General features: G+C 48.3%; 8 protein-coding genes across 8 annotated transcripts; 3 read left to right on the top strand and 5 right to left on the bottom strand.

The window, feature by feature from the left end:
• Positions 1 to 438: 438 nt before the first annotated feature.
• ONS95_006286 (uncharacterized protein) lies at positions 439 to 4,311 on the top strand (the record flags this gene model as incomplete). The annotated part of the gene is made up of 8 exons (XM_058499741.1): positions 439 to 944; positions 1,057 to 2,554; positions 2,601 to 3,114; positions 3,162 to 3,269; positions 3,339 to 3,639; positions 3,689 to 4,091; positions 4,146 to 4,193; positions 4,249 to 4,311. 8 exons carry the CDS (start codon positions 439 to 441, stop codon positions 4,309 to 4,311), a joined length of 3,441 nt encoding a protein of 1,146 aa, XP_058350785.1.
• Positions 4,312 to 5,003: 692 nt separating this feature from the next.
• Positions 5,004 to 6,072, bottom strand: ONS95_006285 (uncharacterized protein; the record flags this gene model as incomplete). Its single annotated transcript, XM_058499740.1, has 4 exons — positions 5,004 to 5,082; positions 5,167 to 5,427; positions 5,484 to 5,697; positions 5,754 to 6,072. The coding sequence occupies 4 exons, from the start codon at positions 6,070 to 6,072 to the stop codon at positions 5,004 to 5,006; spliced, it is 873 nt and encodes a 290-aa protein (XP_058350784.1).
• Positions 6,073 to 8,894: 2,822 nt separating this feature from the next.
• On the top strand, positions 8,895 to 10,207 carry ONS95_006284 (uncharacterized protein; the record flags this gene model as incomplete). The annotated part of the gene is made up of 3 exons (XM_058499739.1): positions 8,895 to 9,463; positions 9,534 to 9,566; positions 9,652 to 10,207. The coding sequence occupies 3 exons, from the start codon at positions 8,895 to 8,897 to the stop codon at positions 10,205 to 10,207; spliced, it is 1,158 nt and encodes a 385-aa protein (XP_058350783.1).
• A 1,482-nt stretch (positions 10,208 to 11,689) lies between these two features.
• Positions 11,690 to 12,767, bottom strand: ONS95_006283 (uncharacterized protein; the record flags this gene model as incomplete). The annotated part of the gene is made up of 2 exons (XM_058499738.1): positions 11,690 to 12,300; positions 12,383 to 12,767. The coding sequence occupies 2 exons, from the start codon at positions 12,765 to 12,767 to the stop codon at positions 11,690 to 11,692; spliced, it is 996 nt and encodes a 331-aa protein (XP_058350782.1).
• A 62-nt stretch (positions 12,768 to 12,829) lies between these two features.
• ONS95_006282 (uncharacterized protein) lies at positions 12,830 to 15,644 on the bottom strand (the record flags this gene model as incomplete). Its single annotated transcript, XM_058499737.1, has 4 exons — positions 12,830 to 13,666; positions 13,717 to 14,181; positions 14,243 to 15,372; positions 15,425 to 15,644. 4 exons carry the CDS (start codon positions 15,642 to 15,644, stop codon positions 12,830 to 12,832), a joined length of 2,652 nt encoding a protein of 883 aa, XP_058350781.1.
• A 168-nt stretch (positions 15,645 to 15,812) lies between these two features.
• Positions 15,813 to 16,397, bottom strand: ONS95_006281 (uncharacterized protein; the record flags this gene model as incomplete). The annotated part of the gene is made up of 2 exons (XM_058499736.1): positions 15,813 to 16,081; positions 16,238 to 16,397. 2 exons carry the CDS (start codon positions 16,395 to 16,397, stop codon positions 15,813 to 15,815), a joined length of 429 nt encoding a protein of 142 aa, XP_058350780.1.
• A 610-nt stretch (positions 16,398 to 17,007) lies between these two features.
• CET1 (mRNA-capping enzyme subunit beta) lies at positions 17,008 to 20,648 on the bottom strand. Its single transcript, XM_058499735.1, has 3 exons — positions 18,326 to 20,648; positions 17,814 to 18,278; positions 17,008 to 17,761 (listed from the first exon to the last, which is right to left on the bottom strand). Exons 1-3 carry the CDS (start codon positions 20,000 to 20,002, stop codon positions 17,591 to 17,593), a joined length of 2,313 nt encoding a protein of 770 aa, XP_058350779.1. The 5' UTR covers positions 20,003 to 20,648; the 3' UTR covers positions 17,008 to 17,590.
• Positions 20,649 to 20,828: 180 nt separating this feature from the next.
• On the top strand, positions 20,829 to 24,728 carry RPN2 (proteasome regulatory particle base subunit). The gene is made up of 5 exons (XM_058499734.1): positions 20,829 to 21,134; positions 21,205 to 22,021; positions 22,069 to 22,201; positions 22,252 to 24,221; positions 24,270 to 24,728. The coding sequence occupies exons 1-5, from the start codon at positions 20,995 to 20,997 to the stop codon at positions 24,561 to 24,563; spliced, it is 3,354 nt and encodes a 1,117-aa protein (XP_058350778.1). The 5' UTR covers positions 20,829 to 20,994; the 3' UTR covers positions 24,564 to 24,728.
• The last annotated feature ends 1,150 nt before the right edge of the window (positions 24,729 to 25,878 follow it).

The following is a 25,878-nucleotide window of genomic DNA, read 5'->3' as shown; positions in this document are numbered from 1 at the left end:
ATGAAAAGCCTTCAGCCTTCTCGGGCACAAAGATTCGCCTTAGTCTTCTTTGGTTCACCGATCAGGCTCACTTCCGGTTTTACAACGAGGACTGAAATTTCTTTTGTTTGCCTCTTATCTTATGGCCGATGGAAAATTACGTACAGTCTCTTTTGAAAATTGGTGGATGTCTTTCAAAAGTCTCGCGTGCTTCTCTCCACCTCAAACTCCTCATGAACGTAGCTTTTGCCAGATTTTCTTCTTGAAACTGTACGCATCGTCTAGCTAGTAGGTAAAAGCCTCTACTGGAGTCCCTGGTGTACTTTGGAATGACACTCGCTTCCCTAACAACATCCTTGGTGCAGTGGTGTCTGGCAAACAGCGACAAGGCTACCGGCCCAGAGTCGCAATCAAGGACTCCCTTCGAGAAATAAGAGGCTCGATGTCAACCTAACAGAAATGACGGATGCTCAATCACTATCAGACCAGCCGAATAGCAGGCCTTCGAGCCTGTCGGAAAGTACAAGTGATGCATCCAGCGACCAACCCAGCGTAAGTAGCACGAGCACTTGTCCGCCTCCGGCCCCTCACCAAATCGATTCCTGGAATCGCCATATCAAGTTTCAAGATTTTACAGCCGGCCTTCGGGATGCAGCAAAAGCATTATTCCCGAACGAGAAGACGTCGAGATATTCTTGCGTCTCTGTCTTAGTGCTCAGTTGGCAGGATGAAGACCCGAGACTTCCAGTCTCATTAGAGATCGCCGAAGTAGTTCGAGTATTTCGGGACGTCTACAATTATAATGTCGAAGAATGGAAAATTCCTTCACTGGGCTCGCATCTAGCGCTGAACCGGAGGATCATGGCCTTTGTGGACCCGGCTCCTAATGATAGAGAGCATCTAAAAATCGTGTACTATGCTGGGCATGGAAGGTTGACGAAAACTCGACTGCTTGAGTGGACGAGGTACTATCTCCCCGTCTCGATGCCCACTTCCAGAGGGTACCTCTCAATCCCAAATCAGACGGAGAATGTTATCTCGGTACTCTGAACGCTTCGCTGACACATTCTCACTCAGTCTGCAGGACAGATCTAGATCTCATGCCCAGTCTCGTAATAAACCGGTCCAATGGAGCGGCATTCAAGTACTCCTCGAGCAAGCGGAAAGTGATGTCCTTATTCTCCTGGACTGCTGCGCTGCTGGGACTGCAAACGCTGGTGGAGGCAGTGGTGTGACAGAACTTATAGCAGCCTGTCCATATAACGGGATAGCAAATGGAGTCGGGCCATATTCATTCACAAATGCCCTTGTGACCGAGCTCCTAGAGCTCAGTCGGAAGCCTTCATTTTCAGTCGGCGAACTCTACAGCAACATCTTAATTCGTGCGCAATGTCATATACCTGATCTTGGAAGAGACCGACCAGCACCAATGCACATACAGCTCACCCAGCAGTCGCATTTCCCGCGGAGTATTCAAGTGTCCGTACGAAGTAGAATGGAGACAGAAAATAATTTGGCGTTACCAGAGCAGCAATTGGGTGCACCTGAGTCCGATTTAAACGAGTCATCAGCAGATTCTTCACGAAACGAACCAGACACAATTGTGAAGTCGAGCGCGTTACTACCCACCCTGGTACCAAAACCAGTGATGGAGAGTTTCGTGCCCAGGCTTTTGTTTGCGGTTCGGCTTGAGGAAAGCTTTCAGCCAAACGAGTTGTCGACGGAAATGATGACGGAATGGTTGCGAATGATCCCTTTAATAGGCATACAGGAGGTAAAAATCGAGGCTGGATTCAACAGTTTCTCCTCGGTCGTGATAATCTCGGTTCCAATTGCAATGAACGCATATATTCCAACGAATCCGGCCGTTTTCTGCTTGGGACCAATCACGTCGAGAAACAAGTTTGCTGAGTTGAAACAACAGACACCAGTCTCTGCCAAAACTTTGACGAAAGGAACGATACCTAGCAATGCTCTTGCAATACACCGAAGAGATAGCCTGAATTCGACCCTCGCGAATATTAGGAAGAAAAGAACACGGGTGTTGACATCGTCATGGGCGAAACTGCGGCTGGGTCGATTACCTTCGAGAGGTGCTAGAACGGTGTCTCTGGCAGCACCACAAGCTGGATCACGACACGAAGTGATGGGACCCAAGTTGAAAAGGGTGATGGATGGTGGAAGGAACCACTCTTCTCCGACTGTACCCCGTATCAGAAATTCTTCACTCGAGTATGATGGCATCGGCTCAGTGCACAACGCCGAGGGAATGGCCCCAGCAGCGGCTTCCCATAGAAGTGCTATTTTGTCTGCGGACAGGGCTATGACGAGCGTCTCTCCTGATCCCTCAAATGGAGGAATTGACCTTGGCTTGCTCACTTCGGATTCCTTAAGAAGACTTGCACAGAACCAAGCCGGGCGCGACACAAGATTGGAACAATTGAGAGTACACCTAGAATCCAACAATCAATCCACCCATACGACAGGCCTCCTTGATATTCAAGACATCGAAGCTCAAAGCGACCCTCCGAAAAGGGCAATGCTTGGGTTTGGCAGTTCGAAATGGAGTAATTCTGTAAGTCCACACTTGAATTGATGTACTGCATATTGACGGTATCTAGAGCCGATTGACGAAAATTGTGGATTCGGATGTTGGGAGCAGCTGTACGAGATCCTCGGGCTCAATAAACAGCAAACTAGGGCAAATCTTATGTCTCCCGTCGTCAACATGGCCAAGACTCGCTTCCCAATCTGCTTCCCCAGACATGAAAGGACCAATCTCGGCTGCGCAGGGGGCTTTTATATTCGCGGTGACCGGTGGAAGCGTTCGGTCTACTGTTGCTGAAGCAGCTTGGACTTGGTATCTCAGCTTTCTGGAATCCCGCATCCGTGAAGCTTGGATTCCGCTCTTTCGTCAAGTGTTGAACAACGTTAAGCTACCTTCGTACTTCCCAGTAGAATCTGACTTTGAAGCAGCGATGCGCTTACTAACAATAGTCGTCGGTGCTCTTCAAAGAAGGGAAATCGCTTTGACTGACATCGTGGACGATTTGTATAACTTGAGAGTGGTGAAAGAAGTCTATGATGACCGCGTCGTCGTAACTCGTCTAGTGTTTGCAGCCATTGGTTGGATAAGTATGTAGAATCGAGCATAAACAATTCTGATCGCTAAAATATTCCAGCTCTCCTCTACACGCCGAGCATTAATGGAAGCAACATGCTGCTGGAGCTGTTCAAACACGATAGTTTTCTTCCCGCCGACGGAGCTCCAATCATCCATGCATACGAGGGTACGCGGATCCCACTTCAATCACTTGGAAAGAGAAGCCATACGATCAAAACTTATCAACAAAGCACAGAATATCGAGACCGATCATTGGTTGATTTGCTGCGAAACTTCGGAGCAATAATTCCTGAGCGGAAGGGAGGGAGCAACAAAACGTTTGAGGTGGCACGCACCCATGCTCATGATCGGTGGATCGATGTGACGAACATTAGCTTTTCTGCTCTCTCCAAAATGAGCAAAGTACAAATCGAGTGGGTTGATTGCATGAGTCTACATTTGGAATTCGACCTGCATACAAAAACTCTCAAGCTCTTCCAATTCCCCTCAATTTGCATCGTCATGACCCCAAGCAAGGAGAGTGGGCCATTGAATCAGTAAGCATTCCATCACTGCTTACTTTGCAATCTGGACTGATAATCAAAGGCTATTTAGTGACGCTCTAGATGAGTGGTGCCAACCAGAGACCGATTACGCAGATGAGTATCTGAGAGAAGTCCTCGCCTCGTATCGTCTGATATTTGGCATGGACAGAGGCTCATATACCGCATTTAATCAACTCGAAGGTGTGCGGTTACCAGGTCAGAATGGTCCACTCGACCCTTTGCTGCGCATACTATGCGGGCAGAGATGGGATAGCACAGAGGTGTCGCGCATTTTCGATCAATGTGATATCGAAGATCCAGTCTCGCAATATAACTCGGACAGCTTCGCATTTCTAGGCACTCGCTTATTGAAGCTTCAAGACTGCGTACAGCGAGACAAGCCGGAAGACATGTGGCAGTTGTGGTCCGATAAACGTGATATTTCGCGGTGGTGGACTTTCTGGGTAAGAAAATCGTAACTTCGAGCATGGCATTCATGAGCTGAACATGTACTTTAGGCAGTGATGATGATGGGAGGAGCAACTATGTTACTAGGAATCTTCCAGGTAAGCTTCGCCCGTTCCGACATCTGGTTTGCATGTACTGACAACTTGAATCAAGATGGTTTTGCAGGTCGCACAGGTGTACTATACACTTCGCCATGTACTGCCATATCACAAGTGAGGGAAACATTGATTTTGGAAAGTCAGGAATAGCAAGTTCGATGATGCTAAGCATTAAACAACGGAGATTGTTATGCTATGAGGTTGGAAGCCTTCGCAGAAGAAAAGGGATTTTGAGACTTCCACATACATGGAAACACTGCGAGGAGACCCGAATGGTCAAGTGTGCATCATGCACTTGCCACTTGCAATCACAGGTAGAGTGTTCGGGCTCTCTTTTCCAAGATATCCACACTCCAGATGTCCATCCCCGAACTTTCCGAGAAGCATGAAATGTAGACCTGGTGACAATACTTTTTTGGCATGTAGCTTGGAAGCGCTTGGTGTCTTACGAGGCAAACTTTGCTGAAGAGTCATGACGTCCAGGTATATGACTTGGGAAGAAAGCCAATTCTCTTGGGGGATTATTGCCCAGCTTCACGAGGAATGGGCTTTTGCCACCAAGGGTTGGCGATAATAGTTGTGATCTGGTTGAACAGGCAACAATGCCCTTCCATAACGCAGGTCTCAAAAAGTGTATTGAACGTAAAATTGGGAGTTACAAGAGTTGATTTACAATGTCTAAGTTCAAGACGGAGCTTATGAAGCAACAAAAGCCACTTTCTGTTACTCAAACCGGTTTAGCATGCCCCGCTGACAACTTCAGTCCAACAACACAAGCCCAGTCCTTCAGTTTCCACAATTCAAAAGAGCTTACAAACCATCACGGTAAGTAGACCACATGTTGGTCATTCTGGTGATCTGGTTTGGAGTGAAAGACTCGTAGCAAGTACTACGAAAACATTAGCTATCGCCCAAAGAAAAAAACATCAAAAAATCACGAGTAAGTGAGCGGTTGGAAACAGGATATACGTACTCATAAGAATAATCCATGTAGTTGTGTATTGAGTCAACTCCGCCACCAGAGCAAGAATCTTGTCCGACAGGGCATCCATCGGTCAAGGTGAGCTGAGGTGGGGTGTCGGCAATCATGTCTCCACTGCCAGAGCAGCCTCCTTGGAAGACGTGGAAAAGTCCAAGCCAGTGACCGACCTCGTGGGTAACTGTTCCACCGAGGTTGTAGTTTCTGAGAGAGCCGCCTGGGGTGGTGGTATAGAGGATGTTAAGACCATCAGTGCTAGAGTAGAATAGTCAGCACAAGAGTCTCTGTATCTCAGAGACAGAATGACTTACATGTAAGCAGTTGATCCAACAGCAGCGACTTGAGGGAATTGAGCGTATCCAAGAAATCCAGAAACGGTGTATTGGAAGTAGATGTTTAAGGAGCTGTAAGTTCCCTTGCGGAGAGCCCTCTTCATGGCTACGTCGTTTCCATTGACATCAGCAGCCCAGGCAGTGTTGACAGTGTAATCAGTTGAGATGAGCTTGAATTGGAAACCAGTAGGAGCTATTCATAGTGTTAACTTTTCCCTGCAACATCACAACAGAAAGGAATTAACACACCATAATGTTCGTTTAGAACACTAATCTGGTTCGTCAACTGAGATTGAGGCACATATCCTCCTGACAAGGCAGTGCTTCTAGCCACGACATGGATGTAGGTGTCGATGGTAACGGTGGCCGCACGAGCACTCTCAGTTCTGGTGGCGTTGGTGAAGTGCTCCTTCTCCCATTCGCTGATCTGGGATGCTGCCTCTAGGAACTCCGCAGGTGGTTCGGTACCGCAACCAATTTGTCGAGATGGATCGCGTTGCTGGGGATGGGCCGAGACGGTGGTGATGGCACCCGCGAGCAGGGACGCGAGAAGAGTGAAGCGGACCATGATGAAGAAGACCTTGTAAGGAGGAGAGAGCGTGGGGCTGAAGTTGAGAGGGGTGGCTTCTTTCACATTATGGCGATGGGAGAGATATTTGTACTTTGCTGTCTGGCTTCTGGGGTTGGGATGTTTCGATTACATGTGTCAAGTCCGTCGATGTCGTTATCTCGACGGTTAGTTTAGAAATCTCCACAGCAGAATTCCAAGACATGCAATCAAGGGCCAAGAGACCCCGAATAGAAGGTCATGCAAATCTGGTAGATCTACAGCCGTGCCAAGTAGAGAAACCGGGTGTTAACTGGAAATGCCCCGGGTCGCGATTGAGAAGTACAAGTCCGGTATGCTCTTGATGAGCATCTTCAGTCTACGTTTTGGATGAGTGAGATGAATGATCCTAAAACATCCCAGAAAAAAATGTTCGTTGCCCATTACAAACAGTTCAATGTTGCTTCTGTCCTTCGGGTTTGGTTGCAAAACAGTTGACAATTCTGGATACAAGCCTTTCGGTATTTCCAATTAGGCGAGCTTGCCTGCAATACAAATGCTTAGATCTACGGAGAGAGATCGGACGTTCAGAAGCAGGGTGCCGTCTGCGACCCGTATATTCTCTCCACACTTCGCGGGATTTGGCCCAACTCGGCTCTTGGCCCTGACTCTAAAAAGGACCACCAGACTGCAATACTAAACAAAACAATGCCGTATCTTGGAATATCTCGAATATCTACCTCCGTCCCTCCGATCGGTCTTGCTATCGACATGTTGTTTCCCCAGACTTCGGTTTGGGACATTTGCCGAGCCGAGGTTTAGATAGGAAATCAAAGGAGAGGGCCCCAATCGTTGTCATACAATTTATTTTCTGGAGACACTAGACCCTAGGTCATCTCTGCTTCGTTGGCGACTTATTCGTTACTGTATTTCCATGAGTCCTGTAATTTGTACTTATCGGTGAAGGATTTCTTTCCTCGCGGTACTCCGTCGAAGACTTCGCATCGGAGCTGCCCGAGCAGCCAAGACTAGATCTCCATGATTGACGCAAAGACCTGTCTAAATCGAGGTGTTGTCGCATAATTCTTTATCTTAGATCTACCGTAAGCACCTTCTGAATGAACTCGAGCTCCGGCGATGATCAGAATAAGGTTCTGCAGGGATTGGCTGTGTTGTTGTCTGCCAAGGCTAGATCCGGTATTCAAGCGACATCCAGCTGCTCAACTGGGAACGGGCATGATTATGATTCCGATTCGCAATTTTAATCTGAAAGTGCAAAGCGGGTGATATTCAGGTTTCGGATATGTAGAATAACAAATGTGTATCTATTTATGTTGACGTGACAAAGGTCTGTACTGTCAGTATTTACAGCGATATATGTGCGATGGTGAGTGGGATTGGATCTTGGCCTCCCCGTTTAACATCATACTTTCGCCAAGATGAAATTATACTTTGAGTTCGGGAGCTTAAAGTAACAAGTTCAGAGCCAATTTTGATCACGGCATTGCCGATATGGGTGGGTGTAAAGCCCAAGGAAATCAAGCTAAATATAATGTCAAGCAGTGCACTGCATTGTTGTCGCCTTGTATGGATATGGTCCTGAATTCATTGTGGCGCTGCCCTCTGAACACAAAATTGGTACAGGCTTTGCAATTGTGATATGTTGAAACTCGAGATCCTCCAATTCTGCGACCACTTATTTTCAGTGTGCTCGAGAACTGAGTGTTGCAAAATCCACTCAGCTCCGAGAAGAGCAACCCTTTTCATCGTTGTTTTCCTGCGCAATCAGCAATATCAACAAACGAAGCGAGCACATTACATGAGAGGCAGTTACAGCCAGATATCTTAAACGTAAGAACAAGGTATTCTACATTCATGTCAATCCTCACCAGCTTTCGAGGAAAGAAAAGGAAGCCGCCGACATTCCGACGTACAAAATCCCTGTATTCAGAATGTCAGCACTGGTCGATCTAACCCTGCCAGCCATTGGGATCCTGATGTTTTCCTACCAAGAGCCACATTCATATAGAAATAAACAACGACTGCTACCAGTGATCCTGAAATTGAAGGTCCAAGCAATAGGCCTAGTGTAGATGTGGTTTCCACCAAATCAAAATCTCGCTTATGAATAAAGGCTGGACCTGATACTAGCTCCTCTATGAGAGAGAAAGCGCCCAAGGAATGTCAAGACTATCATATTTAGAGCAAGAATGTCGTAGTTCCATAATTGTCAAAAAGTCCGTGATCCATAATGACGTGCCTTGATATAACTACAACACTTGCGGCAGGTTGAGGTCATCCAGACATTACTCAAAGACACCTTGCCGAAGATATACTCCACTTCAATCCAAATGCCAGAGGTGTATCCGTATCAAGCACAAAAAGTATCTCTCGCTGACTCCAGATCTACCTATCAAGGGAAATCGAGCTAAAGAGCGTACCTAAGATACCAAGTTTACATGCCGCCGCGAGATGAGAATAACCTGAGACAAGATCTTGAAATGAACTCGACTTAGGGTTTATGAGCACAAGGCATTATACCATTATATATCCCTAGACAAATCATAGAGGGATGCTCATCAAATGAGTATAAAGCTTATCTACCCTAATCGGGAATGCCCGATGACGCTTACCGCCCAGATTAGACGAGACCCACTGCAGCACCCCTTTCGTACGAGGTAACCAACTTGAACCGGAGTACGAGGTTTTGAAAACCCATATTCCACCTTGCCTTGCACGTTCTATCACCCAAATCAGAACCCAGAACCCTGGAACATTGCCGCCCAGTGTCTCAGCAAAAGCCGCTGAGTCTTAAGCATTCTTCTGCGAGATAAAGCGCCTCGATGGCATCTTCTGAAACGGCAGAGATGCCGACATACGTCGTCACAATGAGGACATTGCGAAATGTTACCACGGCAGAAGATCTCATAGCCGCATGGCCCACGCTGAAAGCCAAAGCTCTGTCTTCTCCGCCAGGAGTTACTGAGGCAGAGCGTCGTATGCTTCTTGATCTGCCTGACGAGGACGTTGAGAGTGCCAACATCGCTATTGCCACCAATCTTTCACGTGACCAGCTTCTTGAGAAAGCCATTTCTCACCACGAAGACCTCACGAGTGAGGAGGTTGCAGTACTGAAGAATAAGTTCTGGACTCCGAGGACACGTGAGGAGTCTAAAGTTTATCTCAAAGCAAGAAAATGGATCAGTTTAGAGGCAATAGAAGAAGATTGTGTACTCTGTCAGCACCTTGGCCCGCTTGAGATGGCTGCATTTTCCATCGCCATGCACGAGTTCTGGTCAAGAGATCGTGCCGCCTATAATGCGAAGAAAGCCATTATTGCGAATGGCGCTTTACCTTTCGCGAAGAAATGGATCCAAGACTTGTATGAACAAGGAAAGCCGATAGGGGTTATGTATGTCTCTACGATTCTGCTGCTCAACAACTTGATCCTGCACAACTTGACGACTTTGGCTGTTTTCTAGGTGGCTTCTTCCAGGATGCGTTAAAGTTCAACGGTTCAAAGGGCATCATCGATGAGAAGTGGCAACTGCTTTCGTTCAATGCGCCTATTAACTGTTTCGCGCCCTCCACAAATGGTAGCCCAGATAATGAGGACAATGTGTCCACGGACGATGAAACCAACTACCAAAGGGCCGCTGCCCTTCGAAAAGCTTTCAAGTCAATCGTGGATGATCCAGATGAGTACCAAGAGTCCGATGGTGTCCATCCTCCATATTGTGGGAAGACATTCACAGGAAATATGAAGAATGGTATTGCTGGTTCTGGACTTCTTACAAACACCTTCCTTGTCATCGATCCTCCGTGTATCGACCTTGTGCTGTCACAAAGTCCGTTTTACGACGACTTGCGCGTTCTTGTAATCGAAGCTGATTTCCCGGTCAAGGGGCATGAGTATGTGGAAGGGTATGAGGGGTTCACGTGGGTTAGGTTGGATCAATTGGTCTACAATTTCTACGAGCTACGAATGGTGAGAAATGGATCGACCGGGATGGACGAGATCTGGGAAGCAGCCCAAAGGAGTAGGAACCAGGCCTTTGTAAGTATGGAGGCAGGAGAAGATCATTTCACAGGGTCGCGCCGGATGGCTGGCTTTACGCGTGACAGCGTACTTGGGAAAGACTTCTACCCAATGTAAGATGCTAGACGCAATCAAGGGGGCTTGGTGGTACAATCATGAGATTGATCTCTTTCCCAAGACTTCGAAATTTCCTCCTCATCGTCAGATGCACCCCTTCCACGCTCACCACCAAAATCATGCCCCTTTTCCTGCTAATCCCCACAACATTTCGTCTCATCAACAGTAGCAGAATGCGTGATATGTTCACAAAAAGTCGGCAGTGAACACATTCAAACACCGATTCTCAGCCTCTTCTCTCAGCACCAATAAAGGGGTCACATGAAAAAGACCTTTGGGATCAGAAATAGAAAACAACTCGCACTCACACCAAACTTCAACTTCAAACTTTGTACTCATCACTTCCTCAACCTCCATCATATAAATACTCACGACAACCATCAACCCGTCATAGTCTCTGTACTTACCGTTGATTCTGTACAGCAAACCGTAACTGTTTTCTTGTACGTCACGTACACGAGTTCCGCTGCGCCAGTTTGGACTCCGAGTTCAGTGTCCGTAGCCGGGACTGTTACAGTTGGATAGCACTCCTGTTCCCGATTGGCCGTTGGCAGATATGTGGCTGATAAAATTGTGCATATCGATTCTAGATGGTGGGGGAGGGTCAGGAGCGTATACAATCAAGAAAGGCGGAGGTGCAGAAGGAGAGTGTTAGTGAAGGGGTCGTGAAATCGTGATCCAAAATATCGACTCAAGTTAGCATGGATAGCCTTGTTGACAGAGGATTTGATTGTAAAATAACGGAAGAAGGGAACTATTGCAATCACCAGCGCAAGACCCAAAGTCACAATACCTACCTAGAAAGTAAGGAAGAACCAACTTCCTCATGTTTTCAGTTTTCGCATACCTATTACCTAATCAGCGCAGTACGATCCATCAGCAATTTTAGACGCGCGTTCGTCTCATCGATGCGATGTAGCAGATCGACCACACTTACTTGTTCTATTCTCTAACAAGAGAGGCGAGGTCAAGAAAGAAAGAGGGGATTTAAATCGGTGAATCGGTGAGGAATGCCCTGCATGGAATACAAAGCTGTGTCAAGAGACCACTGCATCCGCATCTGCATCAATGGATCTCCATTCTCGGCTAAATTTAGCGAGAGTAGTGGCTGCTGTAAGGTAAGTAAGTAAACAAAAAGAAAAAAAAAAGAAAAAGAAAAACAAGAACAAGAACAAGAACACGACACGCTGGAGCATATATGTGTATTGAAGAGGGATGTTGCAGAGAGTTGGTGAATATAGGTTTAAGTTCGTGACGATGATGAGTGGAAGTTGATAGAGAGGTGTTTTGTGTGGCTCGAACTGGCTGTGGCGCGGCAAAATGGAGGAATTATGCTGGGTTCCGACTCTGATAAAGTTTGATCGTCGGCCAGTACTGGCAGTTTTGGATCTCACATTGTGATGTAAGGTGGTAGAAAGAAGACACATACTGGTCTCCATTCCAAAATCCTTCCTACTCTACTTTACTCTAATCTAATCTACTCTACTCCAACCACTTCCCATCCAACGCCCTCAAAAAGCCTACATCAACATTAACCCAACTCCTCCAAAGATCCACCTCCAACCTCCACGGCCTCATCTGCACCGCAAAAGTCAACGCACTCGCCAAGCGAAACAGCTCCCTCTCATCAACACCCATGACCAGAAACTTATCCCTCCTCACCACAACCCTACTCCCAAAGAACTCCCTCCACGGCTCCAGCCTCAACGTCGCAGTGCGATGAATGCTCCATTCTGAAAATGGCATGCATTTCGGCACGAACATGAAATTGTACGTTCGGCCAACCAGGTCGCGGAAGGACGTGCCGTCGCGGTTCTCGGGGCCGAGCATGAGTGGGTAGAAGTAGGGTGCGCTCCAGAGGGTGAGGACCGCGAAGCGGGCAGTGGGGTGCTGGGAGGCGAACGAGGACGCGAATGTGAGGAGGGGAGGGACGAGGTGCGGGTTCTTGGTTGAAGGGGGCATCGTGACGGTGGGTATGTTTAGACGCCAGTCGATGAAGAAGTCTGGGGTGTTGAGGCGGTGGGGTTCGACGGCGGCGATGGCTTGGCCTTCGAAGTGGGCGTCGCGGCTGCGGATTATGCCGGATTTGTACACTGCGTGTGATGAGTCATGTCTCTCGATGACTCGTGAAGTGAAGGACTGATGTCCCAAAGAAAATGGTGCATGGGGACTCACGATGTGCAATGATAGGCCGGATCGTAAGATCCCTTTCAGGAGGCAAATCCCAAATCCCCTTAACCTCCCCAATCTCTCTATCAAAGTCCTCCCAAAACGACTCCGGCTGCATTTTGTTCGAGCGATGGGACCTTGTGTCCGGATACTCTTTCGCTCTTGCTTCTTGATTGAAAATAAGCGAATACTTGAAGGGTTCTCCGATCGCGCCCGCAGCGAAGAATTCCTTGTGGAAGAACGGCGTCATTTTGGCGACTGCTCGATGGAGATCTTTGGAGTCGCCATGATCAACGCTCATGTCGGCTACGAGGTTGATTGCGAGGATTGTGGCTGGACAGTCGAAGGTACGGTGGTTGAATTTTCGGCTAGAGCGACACATCTCGAGCATTTCGATGTAGTGGGCCTGAGCAAGTGGTGTGGTATCAGCTTGGTGCCACACTTTCGTGAAAACTAAAAGAATCGGCTAGCAGAGGCAGCGAAGAATAGTGATGAAGTAGATATGTTACTTTGGGCTTTTTCCTTGTCGAGAAAAGTCATGAAATCTTCCTGCATGACCCGCGGATCTGTGGGATTCCTCTCTTCAGCTTTTGGTCGCTTCAAGTTTTTCAGCATGGCTGCTTTCAATCCATCTGAGTATTTCAGGCGAGAGATGATCTCCTCTCTGTCAGCTTTTGGGAATGAGAAAGCTTTACCATTGCTTTCACTAAGTGGTAAGCCCTCATTTTCGCTATGATGGTCGTCCGAAAGGATAGCACCTGGTTCGAGCACGTCCTCATCCTCCCCATCGGAATCATCGTCCTCCTCATCCTCACTGTGGAGTCCAGATTCAGTATCCCATTCCATACCATCATCCTCGGAGTCTTCCCCGCTATATTCCGACTCCCAACCTTCCACAAACTTCCGAAACGAGAAGCCCTCATCCTCCCAAGCCTTAAGCGGCGAGATCTTTCCAATATCCTTCGGACTCAACTTGTCGGCTGCAAGCTCTTCAGGGAAAAGAATTGCATCTTCTAGGACATCTGCTTCGTTGTAAAGGAGGTTGGGAGGGAAGACGTCGGGCTCATCATACACACGACGCACTTCCATGTCTGCGTCGTCCTCAATTTTGCTGTAGAAGAATTTGGTCTCTGCTTGATTGATGTCGTCGTAGATGCTCATGGCATTTTCGCCGGGCTTGATATCTCGGACTCGATGGGTAATTTTGTCGCTATAGAGGGTCTTGAGTATTGGTGCTGCGAGGTTGTACATATCGGCGCCTTTCCTGCAGCGAAGGGCTTTGAACATCATCTATATCACGTCAGCAAGGTTCCAACACCGGAGACGGTCTGATCGCATACCTCTTGGACAGTGTTGTAGAGCACAGGAAAGCACTCTCCAGGCTCTAAATCCCAGACAAACACATCGTAGTACTCTTTGAACGAGAAGTTCCAGCCACGGTACTTCTCCATATCCTCAAAGAACTGTGGTCCAACGCTCTTGATGACATCCCACTCGTTCTTTGAAGCTCGCCCAAGCCCTGCCTTCTGTCGCCACAGCCAACGTTCTTCCTCTGGAGGCTTGAGAACAAGGTTGCCTGTCTCGGCATCTCGTACTAGGACGAGTAGACGATGACGCTGCATGGCAAGGTATTGAACGAAGCGACGACTGGCTTGATCGTCTCGTTTGATGTGGGCACAAATCCAATTCCGGGCTTCGAATACCATATGAGCACGACGATTTGGGCCGCGACGTCCGCCTTGTTGTCGATGGATGGTTAGATCTTTGGCATCTGGATCCTGAGTCTCGAAATAGGCGATGAAGCCCTGTATTGGTCAGTCAGATACGCAATGAATAAAGCCCCCGTCGGCCATCGACCATACTTACAAGTTGCAACATCTGCTGACGACCTCTATTCCTCACCCACTCGGCCCACTTCTTGCCCGGAAAGTATCCCCAGATAGCCAATATGTTCAGCTCAAAAAACTCATCCCAATGCCTACAGAGCTTAATAGCATCATGCAAGTCGCTATCCTTCGCAATGATACAGAAATGCAACCACCCGCCCCTACTCATCGCCTTATCACTTGGATAATTCCAGATCGATCTCCCACAAATCTTAACCCGGATCTTCTTCCGTGGCGTCTTATTATCTTCCACCTTCCCAAAAGAAACCGCACCTCCTTCAGTGCTACATACCATAGTGTCGTACGTGACATTCGGAGCGCCCATGACCGGGATAGCTTTCTTCACATCTCGCTTCGGGAGCCATTTATCTGGTAACGCTCCTTTTCCTTTCTTCGGCTTGAAAATATCGTCGTATTCATCCGCCTCTTTGACCCCCTCGTCTGCCATCACGATATCGACGTCTTCCTCTTCGGGTTCCTCGTCAGCACGAAAGAGATCAGCGCACGCATCGCGGGTTTCCTGTAACCCGGGATTCTCCATTTTCAAGCAGAGATCTCGCAGCGCACTAGCAGTGACTTCCTCGTCGGCGAGGAATTCCTCGACGGAATTCGCACGAAGTGCTGCAGGTAGAAGCGCCGCGTGACCTAGAACGAGACGACAGAAGAGCAAGTTCTTGATTTCAGAGATTTCAGAGAGGAGTCGCGCGGTTTCATCTTCGGGGAAGGTAATGGTTTTGGTTGTTATGACCGGGTTTTCGATAGTACCGGCGATGCGCATGCCTTTTACTCGGCTGCTTTCGAAGTCGACGCCTTGGGTTAGACGTTCGTACATCTCGGATTTAGATTCGATGAGGGTTTTGTCGGGTTTCTGTGATTGGGCCTCGGGCGATGAGGGCTTTTTGGAAGGAGTTTGGGATTTCTTCTTTTTGGCTTTCGCCTTTTTGGAAGAGTGGGAGGGTTTAATGGGTTGAGGCGTTGCTGGCTCTTGGGATGTCTCAACTGGCGTTGGTGGTTCCTCGGCTGGCGTGGCAGGGGGAGTATTTTCTTGTTGAACTAGATCGTCGACCCTGTCATCTAGCACAGCCATCCAGAGGAAATTCTGTATGAGATCTAGTGCCCAAGGTCAGTACTATATCACCAATCCTCAAGAGTAGACACTGACCAATGTAACTCCCTCTGTTATCATCCAGAACATCCTCAATAGGATCCCAGTCCATCTCATTCTCATCTTCAGCACCACCGTGCGCCTCCCCATTCCGAGCTTTTTCAGCTATTCTCTCTCGATAAATTTGATCAAGATAAGCATCCTGCCGCTTCGCCTCCTCCTTCCTCTTGAGATCACGTAATCTTGACTCTGCAGCCTTCCAATACCTCCGAAACATAGCAGCTTCGGCTTTGACTCTCTTGGTTTCTTTCTCCTCTCTTCTACTCTCGCCTGCCTCGTCCTGTACACCTTTAACCCAACCCCACCACTTCTCATCCTTATACACCACCTCCGCACTTCTTCTCTCTAGACGGCCTAGCGCCGCCACGGTGCTGGACCGCAAGCCCTACAGGTGATCGAGGTATTTCGCATGGCCGTAATCCATGTCCCAGGCGTAGAAGCGGGAGTTGTGAAGTTTACGGGCTCGGATTACACGATCGAGAAGTTGGAGCTTGGTGAAGAGGTGGGAGTGGATCTCAGAGAGGAGAGACGGCGTCGTGATATCTTCGAAGGTGTATGAGGATAGGGGCTTATTGGGATTGGAGAGGCAGGCTGGTGGAGATGCTATGAGGCGGTCGAGACGAGCGTTACGGCTTTTGTAGCCGCGGTAGAGTCCTGAGGTATGCGTTAGTATTCTGAAGTATTCTTATTCCTGTAATATTTGGCACTTGCACTTGTTGTGCAATTGTCCTCGGCTCCCGGATCCGCATACAGATACTGGGAAGGAGGAGAGTATGTCGACGAGGGAAATATAGGAAAGACCCATCATACCTTGACACTGCCTTGAATGAAAAGCACAAAACAATCCATTGACAGAAGTAGCAACAGCCGTACACTGCTTCTCATCCGAGATATTCAAAGCCCTACAAACCCCACCAACCGCGCCTGGGTCAACGCCAATGGCCGGATTCATATCCTGTTTATCCGCCATGACCGTGACAGTCGCACGTCATTCAAGAAGAAGGGGAGAATGAGCAAGAATGCAGTCCGTAAAGCAAGTTGATAAGCTCTTAACACTAGTGATGACAAAAAGACTCAATTCAAGGCTACGTCGTTCACAATCTCCCCGAAAGTAAAATGGGGGGAAAAAAGATGAAAGTGCCAAACTGCAACTCAATTCAAATCAAAAGTGCAGGCTGCATTGGTACAGCGGAATGCATTACAATAAAGTGAGGTCTATGGGAAGTTGAGATGGCTCAGGGCGAGCGGTGTGATGTGATGCGATGTGATGCGATGTGATGCGATGTGATGCGATGTGATATAACGGAGTCTGGCTGCAGACGAGGGGTCGATCCTGAACATAAAAGGATTAAAGAGGGTCTGGGGGAGACGCGCTGGAAACGCGTCTAACAACTTGACCTGCGGGGAGAGAAAGTCCGTGCGTTCATGCTATCTCGCTTGTCCAACGAAACGTGTGATATTTCTTCTGACTTTTATCCCGTCTAAGAGGATCCTGACTTGAGGAGAATATTTTGTTATTATTGTACCACTAAGAATATGCTATATTTTACTATATTTCCTTTTAACGTGGTTTCAGAATACTTAGGGGTTGTTTGATTCAGGTTAGAAATGTTGCTTTTTTTCAACAACGAGGTCTGAGAGAGAAGTGATTATTCGTATGTAGAAAAGCTCGTGAGAATGCTGTGGAGCCCGAGCACCGGAATGAGAGGAAATCTCGAAAAGAGTGTTTGGATGCCCTACCTATAGCCAAGTATTCCGAAACTGCGTTGAAAGGGCCTGAACCGAGGGAGACGACGAAGAACACGTAGACTGAGAGTGGGGAGAGTGAAAGTCAAAGTGAGATCAGGGCAAGTGAAGACAAGACAGCTCAAGTCCATCCCACATAAATCATACATATTACTATATCCGCCTTGATACTCTGTCCAGAAAGTGCATCCGCCTCTCTGACGTTCTCTCTGCCAGCCTGGCTGGTAAGCAGCCGAACCCTGTTTGTTGTTCACCACCCACCAATCCAATGGCATGCCCCAAAACGCCGTGTGTCCCCGTACCCTTGAGACCATATGCACGCTCAAAATTCCCATTACCTATTCCAATTCCAGTTCCAGTTCCATTTGCTGTTTTGCTCGCCGTAGAAAATCGAGTATCAAAGAGGAAAGCCAGGTATTATACAGCAGGAGTAGCTCTTGACAGAATGCGCATGTTGTCTAGGAAACCTTCAACAAGTGCTATATATTCGTTGGGCTCGCCTGCTGCTGCTTTCTGGCCTTGATCTCGGACTGCTGCTGTCAAGAGTTCGATCTCAAGCTCGTGTTCTTTGCTGGTTTGATTGACGCCCTGGGAACTGTTAGCAAAAGCATCACGCATTTAGGGGTTAAGTGGTACGTACATTACCTACACTCAGCTGAGTAACTTGCGTCAAATCAATTTGGTACATGGACTGAGTATAACTCAGTCGATCCTTGTTCCTGTCTGAGGAAGTCTTCTCTCCCAAATCCTGAACATCACCATCGAAGCGCATTTCGAAATTGATACTAATTCTGCAGTCGAGAGGTGTCATGGGACTGTAGATGTCGAGGTCGATGATGCGGGCTTTGATGATCTTGGCTAGAGGCTCACCGGTCTTTTGGTCATGAGTTATTCGGACTTTGATGCCATGTCGGGGATTCATCTTCTCTCGGAGAGCAGGTGGTATCATGCCATGCATGGATGGTGGAAGTGTGTAGAAACTGTCAGCTTCTCTTGAATGCTTATACTTGATCTCGACTCGGTTCTTGGCTATTGCATCCTGGTTATTGGGATGCGCTTGTCGAACTTGAGCATTGAGAAAGTCGTTCAAATGCCGATGTTGACTCTGAACGGACATTAGTAAAATACATAGAAATAGAATTGCAGCCATACCTCTGTCATGGAACTTTGGAAGCCAACCCGGGAATTCTCCATAAGAACACACTCGGACTTTACAGGTATGCGGTACCGCTCATTGGTCTCCTTGTCGACGATATGACCTAATTTGGCTTCAATTTCGATTTCCACACCTCTACTCGCAAGCTCTCCCAAATCACTCCGAGATACAACATTTAAGAACAGGAAGTCCGCAACTTCTTTTGTCATTCCTTGCGCAGGTTTGATGCCGGTAATGCTCTCCTCCCATTTCCCTAACAGCACTGAAGGGTGCACCTTCCCATCCATCACTGGCCGAGTGACTGCTTGATTTCCATTTGTCTCTGGCTGAGCTGGTGACGAGTGAACTGGTTGTACAGCTAGTGGTTGCTTTCCATTCACTTTGGCTGGTCCACGGTTTACAATGGCCTTGTTCCGGATACTTTGCGCCCAAATTGGAGGTTCGGTATACCGAATTCTTTTTTTCGCTGGTTGTTGTGGTGATGCAGCGGAGACATGATGATTACCATTGACCTGAGATCGATTGTCCGTAGAGTTGATACGGCGAGGTTCCTCGACAGATACCTCACGATCATCCATCTTTCTCTTTCCCTGGTTGTAGTCCATCTCCGATTTTGGAGTTGTAGTTTCCCCCCTTGGTTGGCTCGGCAGGCGAGTCTTTGGACTCACGCTAACACTCCTTTCCCTTTCACTTTGTGATCCTCTTTGTTGTTGTTGTTGTTCACTAATGGAAGTTCTTTGGGAATCGTAGCCACTAGGGGTACTTGGCTGTCTTTGTAGCGATGGGGGCGCCGGGGGTTTGGGAGAAGTTTGTGGGTATTGTGGAAACGGGTTGGGAGGTATGCTTCGTTGTGAATAGGGACTCGAAGGTTGGGCAAAAGCTCCAGAAGATTGTCTTTGAATTAAAGGAGGGCCGAGGGGCGTTCCAGGCTGAGACTGCTGGGATGGCTGACGATGGTGTTGGGGAATTTGTGAAGACGGGTACTGGTTTGCAGAGACTGGACTATCTTGCTGATATTGACCAAATTGTTGTTGGTGCTGACTATTGGCAGATGTGGGCGTTGATGAGTGAGACGAGACAGATCTTTGGTGCTGGTTCGAAGGAGGTTGCTGTTGTTGCTGGTGATGTTGTTGAAGATATGGATGAGGAGCTCCTGGTAGACCGACAGGCGGAGTCTGTGGTGTAGGCGAAGGTTGAGTGAACAAGGTCTGGTGGTGAATCTGCGGAGATTGATTGGGCTGAGAGTAACTATCTCTTTGTTGTAGGTGAGGTGGATAGGGGTGGTGCTGGGCAGGGCTTTGTGGAGTTTGATGAGATTGAGGGAAGGGATACTGGCTACTCGAAGACGATGGCGTATGTTGATACGGAGATTGTACAGAGAAGGACCTGGCAGGAGATCGCAAGTCATTGTGAGGTGGAGCTTGAATAGGCGGTGGTTGGGGAGGTCGTCCCTGGTAGCTTTGTTGATACTGAGTCGGTGAAGCATACGATACTGATCCACTGGGGTGTGCGCCGTAGTCCTGTGAGGGATGTTTGCCCGGCGAGGCTTGTGGAGGGTGACTATAATCTCGGAAGCTTTGCTGAGGATGCGCTTGAACTGGCGTCACAGGTGTAGGAGCAGCTTGCTTCGAGCTGTCGCCGCCATCTGTGTTGATGATTGAACGGAGGTCCATGATTGCGACTTTGTATTCCGTGAAATGACCAGACCTGACCTGCCCCAACCAAGCGCGCCCTGCCCTTTGTTGTCCAGGCTATTGGAGACTCGAAAAACTCGTTGACGAGGCGTGCATTTGTGTCTAATCGCGATCCAGTCCTCTCTGCGCGGCAGTCCTCGAGTGATGGGAATCTAATGCTGGCGCAAAGCGCAAACGGGGGGTTCGAGACAAAGGATTCAGGACACACGACTGAATAGCGATTATGAGGGGCGTGCGTCAGGGGCTTCGCAGATATCGAGAGGAATCGCTGGAACAATTGACAAGAACTACAGATACATGGAGGCGGCAGTGATGGCGTTGGCAGAGGAATTCCTGGGACGAGGCATGCGGTGAGATGTTCTGGGTTGAACAGAATATCCTACCACTGAGCATACATTTTATCTTGGCGGCTGCCGACCACTGCACTGCACTGCGGTGCACCTCCTTAAAAGATAGGGCAGGCCCAGCAATGTGCACCAGCCATACCTTGATTAGACCGTGTGCCCAAGACACGTAAGGGAAATGGTAAGCATGAACCCTGGTCGAGTAGCCAGGAGATGAAGATATTCAAAAGAGTTTAATATGGCAAAAGAAAACATCAACATCATCAGAGGCTTCTCATTCGGTGCTTCCAACCAAACAAACAAATTCACGACGGCGTGCCTGAGAGGAGACTGGTGGCCTCAGGCGAGAGGGAAGGCTAATGGCAGCCACTAGACTAAAGTAGGAATAGCCTCTCTTATATGCGATCCACTCTCGCCAAGCCTTTCGTGGTTACGTGACGAGCTGTGCCTGGCCTGTGAAGAGCTGCTGAGTCGTGAAATCAACACGGAACCCAAGTCCTAAGCAATTCCATCTTCTTCTCCAAATCCACAACACATCAGCCTCCTCACCCCTCGACCTCTGCACATCTCTCATCAACAGCCTCCTCTCCTTTACAATATTCTATTTCTTAGAATACCCCTTCAACAATGCCAGGCTTGACCTCAGCGTCCGGAGTCCTGGGCTTCCTGTCCGATGAGGAGCCCGAGCTCAAGGTCTTCGCGCTGCAGACCTTGAATGACGATATCGATACTCTGTGGACGGAGGTAGCTGGTTCGATTGGTCAGATGTGAGTTTACATTGCTGGAATGGATATTTCAAAAGCTATGATGCGAAGCCTTGCTGACTCGCCCCTTCAGTGAGGCTCTCTACGAAGACGAGTCCTTCCCCGAACGACAGCTGGCGTCCTTGGTCCTCGCAAAGGTCTACTATCATCTACAATCCTACAATGAAAGCATGACGTTTGCTCTCGGTGCTGGTGATCTTTTCAAGCTCGACAATGAGGGCGAATTCGAGGACGAGATCATCTCGAGATGTGTGGAAACCTATATCAGCTTAAACGCCGCAAAGCATTCTGCTCCCCAAGCTTCTGCGAAATCCGGATCCCTCCTAACTCTGGCAACCTCTTTCGCGGCTGGTGGAAGCGATTCAGCTACTGCCGGCCTTACCTCGCCCACAACCCCATTCTCACAGGCTACCTTACCCTCGAAATCCCTTCTTTCTCGAGCTCCAACTGAGAACCTGTTGGAACCATCGGGACCGGACGGAGTTGACTATATCCCCGATCGACAGACACAAGCCGCGCTACAAAAAGTTATCGAAAGATTATTCGAGAGCTGCATGCGGGATGGGAGGTATAGACAGGTGGTTGGAATTGCAGTGGAAGCCCAGAATCTGGAAGTTCTAGGTAGAGTCATCAAGCGCGCCAGCGATGATGAAAAGAAATCGCCGGGGAAGCAGGCCGAAGGAACTCCAGGGCCAACGGAGGAGCTGATGGAATATGTTTTGGATATCTGCATGGGCGTGGTGCAAGAGCGAAGTCTGCGAACAAAGATTCTAAAGTTGATCTTAGATCTGCTGAGCGATATTCCAACGCCAGATTACTTTTCGATTGCCAAGTGCGCCGTCTATCTGGATCAAGATGAGGAGGTTTCAGCAATGCTCAAGAAGCTGGTGGTGAGTGACTTGACTCGGATTTGGTTAGCAGTGGCTGACTACAATAGGCACACGAGGACCAAACCTCGACCGTGGTCGCATACCAAATTGCCTTCGACTTGTACGACAATGGGACACAGGAATTTCTCGCCAAAGTCATCAAGTCTCTTCCTGAGCAACCTGCTCCCGAGAGTGAGAATCGTAAGTGGGCAGTTTTGAGAATATTTAGACTTTGATTTGACTGTTGTTAGCTACCGAATCCGACCAACTCTTAGGTGAGTTGAACGAGCGCGCAGGCGCACCAGCTCCAGACTCCGTCAATATCTCTGATAAGGAGTACGAAACTTTCAAACGAATACGCGCAATTTTGGATGGCAGCGAAACCATCAGGTTGAACCTCGAATTCCTCTACCGAAACAACCATACAGACCTGAGCATTTTGAACAAGGTCAGAGACAGCTTGGAAGGCCGCAACTCGATTTTCCATACTGCAGTCACTTTCTGCAATGCTTTCATGAACCAGGGCACAACAAATGACAAGTTCTTCCGAGACAATCTAGAGTGGCTTGGAAAGGCAGTCAACTGGTCGAAATTCTCGGCAACAGCAGCTTTGGGCGTCATCCACCGCGGAAATCTGTCACAATGTAGAAAGCTTCTTGAGCCATATCTGCCTCGGACAAATGCAATCGGAGGGTCGATTTTCAGCCAAGGTGGTGCCCTTTACGCATACGGACTCATCTATGCCAACCACGGTGCCGAAGCTCTCGACTACTTGAAGAAGCAGTTCACGGATGCGACCGAGGAAGTTATCCAGCATGGTGGAGCTTTGGGTCTTGGTATTGCAGGTATGGCTACTGGATCTGATGAGATTTACGAAAGTCTCAAGAATGTCCTTTACACCGACTCTGCTCTCAATGGTGAGGCTGTTGGTCTTGCCATGGGTCTCATTATGTTGGGAACCGGTAACATCAAGGCTTTGGAAGATATGATCACCTATGCACACGATACCCAGCATGAGAAGATTGTCCGAGGTCTCGCTCTCGGCATGGCTCTTATCATGTATGGCCGACAGGAAGGTGCTGATGAACTGATTGAGGGTCTTTTGAACGATCCCGACCCAACTCTCAGATATGGTGGTATCATGACTGTCGCTCTTGCTTACTGTGGTACCGGCAGCAATAAGGCTGTCCGAAAACTTCTTCACGTTGCTGTTAGCGATGTGAATGATGATGTCCGGAGAATTGCGGTTATGAGTTTGGGTTTCATCCTCTTCCGCAAGCCTGGCAGTGTTCCTCGCATGGTCGAGCTACTATCTGAATCATACAATCCCCATGTTCGATATGGTGCAGCTATGGCTTTGGGTATCTCCTGCGCTGGGACTGGTCTTGCCGAGGCCATTGACTTGCTTGAGCCCATGGTCAAGGATCCAACTGACTTTGTCCGCCAAGGTGCCTTGATCTCGCTTGCCATGATCATGGTCCAGCAAAATGAGGTCATGAACCCCAAGGTTGCGGAGATCCGCAAGACTTTGAAGAAGATTGTTGGTGACAGACACGAGGATGCTATGACCAAGTTTGGCTGTGCCTTGGCCTTGGGTATCATTGATGCTGGTGGACGCAACTGCACTATTGGATTACAGACACAAACTGGAAACCTCAACATGGCCGGTATTGTCGGTATGGCTGTCTTCACCCAGTACTGGTATTGGTTCCCATTCACCCATTTCCTGTCCTTGAGTTTCACCCCAACATCTATGATTGGTCTCAACGACAACCTCGACATGCCAGCATTCGAGTTCCACAGCGCAACACGACCAAGCTTGTTCGATTACCCACCTGAGCAAGAGGTCAAGACTGATGAAGCACCTACACTCATCGCCACCGCCGTTCTTTCCACCACTGCTCAGGCAAAGAGACGTGCTCAGAAGAAGGAGCGCGCTCAACGCCGTGAAAGTATGGATATTGACCAAACACCAACCACGCCAAAGATCAGCGCCCCTGCTGGAGACAAGATGGATGTGGACGAGGAGGCCAAGGACAAGGATGGAAAGCCAGAGGAGAAGAAGGACGAAAACGAGAAGGATGCCTCCCCAGCTGAAATCGCCAAGAAGAAGCTTGAGAAGGAGAAGGTCGGCTATGAACTGCAGAACATGTCCAGAGTCCTTCCAGCTCAACTCAAGTTCATCAGCTTTCCAGCCGGCCGATACAAGCCAGTCAAGAAGGTAAGTCTTCCTAACCTCAGATACATCATACAATGCTAATAGCCCTAGCCAACTGGAGGTGTAATCCTAATGATCGATACCAAGCCCGACGAGGAAGTCGTCCTCATCGAAGAAAAGCTCAAGAAAGCCACCATTGAGAAAGCTGCCGCGCCTACAACCCTTGAGGACATGCGCACCGAGTCCTTCAATCTCCGCCGTCAAGCAGAGGCTGCCGGTGAGGCTTCTGGAGCCGCGGCTGCCGCGGGCGTCTTGACTGCTGTTGATGAAGATGAGGAGGGTGCTGAGGAGGCTGAGGTTCCGAGGGACTTTGAGTACTTCTCTGATAATGAGGATGAGTTGTAGATGGCTGGGATTAGAGTGAGGGACGAGAGGAGAGGAAAGGACAGGAGGGGATTGTAATATTATGCCACCGGATTACGGTGGAGGGGAGGAGCGGTGATGGTTGGGGAAATAGTCTAGATGTAGATGTATAACAGCGAATCGAGCATTTGGGTGCAGTGTTGCAAGCACATGCACCTGCACATTTTCTCAAAAAAACACGTCATTCCGTTGAGACAAGACCACCAGCCGATCTAGGTCGTCGCCGCCACCCCTAACTTCACTTCCTCACAGCACCTTCTCGCTCCAAGAGAGTAAATCAAGAGTGAATGCAATAGTACGTATCCATCTACATTCTATCTCCACTGTCTCTTCACCCTCATGGAGCAAGAATCATGTGTAGTAATAGCACTGAGAAGATCGAAAAATGATCCGAGAAGTGCAGAAAATTCCACTCGCTTATTCCACGCCGATGACTTAAGGTAGTAAACAATGAATCCTGCAGGGGTTATGGGATCGAGTTCATAGCTTCCAGTGTCTCGAATGGTCTGGTGTTTTTCTTCAAGGATGATGATGAGTAATATCTCCTTCGGGTGAACTTTGTAAATTCTGGTAGTTTATGCCGTGATTGTGAATAGTGCTAATCGAGAGGACTCACCTGGATCTTGGCATAAGGAACACGGACAAACTCTATGCGAACAAAAAGATATGTATGAATGGCGATATAGTGAGCTCAAGAGTTAAATCTGAGATATCGACAGATATCGGACTGATGTCAAGTGTGTCAGGGCTTGCAACTTCATCAGTATCTTTGCCCGGGTAGACTTTGCGTTTGCAGAAAGTAGGTCAGTACTGATCTCCAGGAGCGCTCGCTCTTGCTAGCTTTTGCTCCTGTGCCCATTAATCCAATTGTGATAGCTCTTTTTATCATGTCGAGGAATCATTCAGAGAGACCACAAGAGACGAATGATAAACCAAATTTTGCCCACATCTGAGTATCTTTATGAAATTCTGACTTGAATCTGTTCCCGCTGGAGGGCTTTTTGATTACTTGCTAGCATCTCTGGCGTGTATATTTCGTTCTCTTACACTTGAGCTAGACTTTTTAATGAAGATCTTGATTGGAACATCAGCGGCGCGGCAGACAGAGTGGCCGATCAGTCAGCCGGCTTTTAAGCTAATCAGTCAGCTAGGAAAAAAACGTCAGCTAGTCAGCTCGAATATATTTATAAGCCAGTTAGCTAGAATATAGCCAGCTTATAAGCTAGCTTATAAGCTAGTCCTTATATTTTTAACGATTTTAGAGTGAGGTTCTAAGCACTTAATATAACAATTTAAT

The sequence above is a fragment of the Cadophora gregata genome, assembly GCF_030347475.1.
Source record: "Cadophora gregata isolate MNR1 chromosome Unknown scaffold_17, whole genome shotgun sequence".
Lineage (NCBI taxonomy): Eukaryota > Fungi > Ascomycota > Leotiomycetes > Helotiales > Ploettnerulaceae > Cadophora > Cadophora gregata.
The sequence above is the reverse complement of the archived record's forward strand: the minus strand, read 5'-3'. Positions and strand labels throughout refer to the sequence as shown.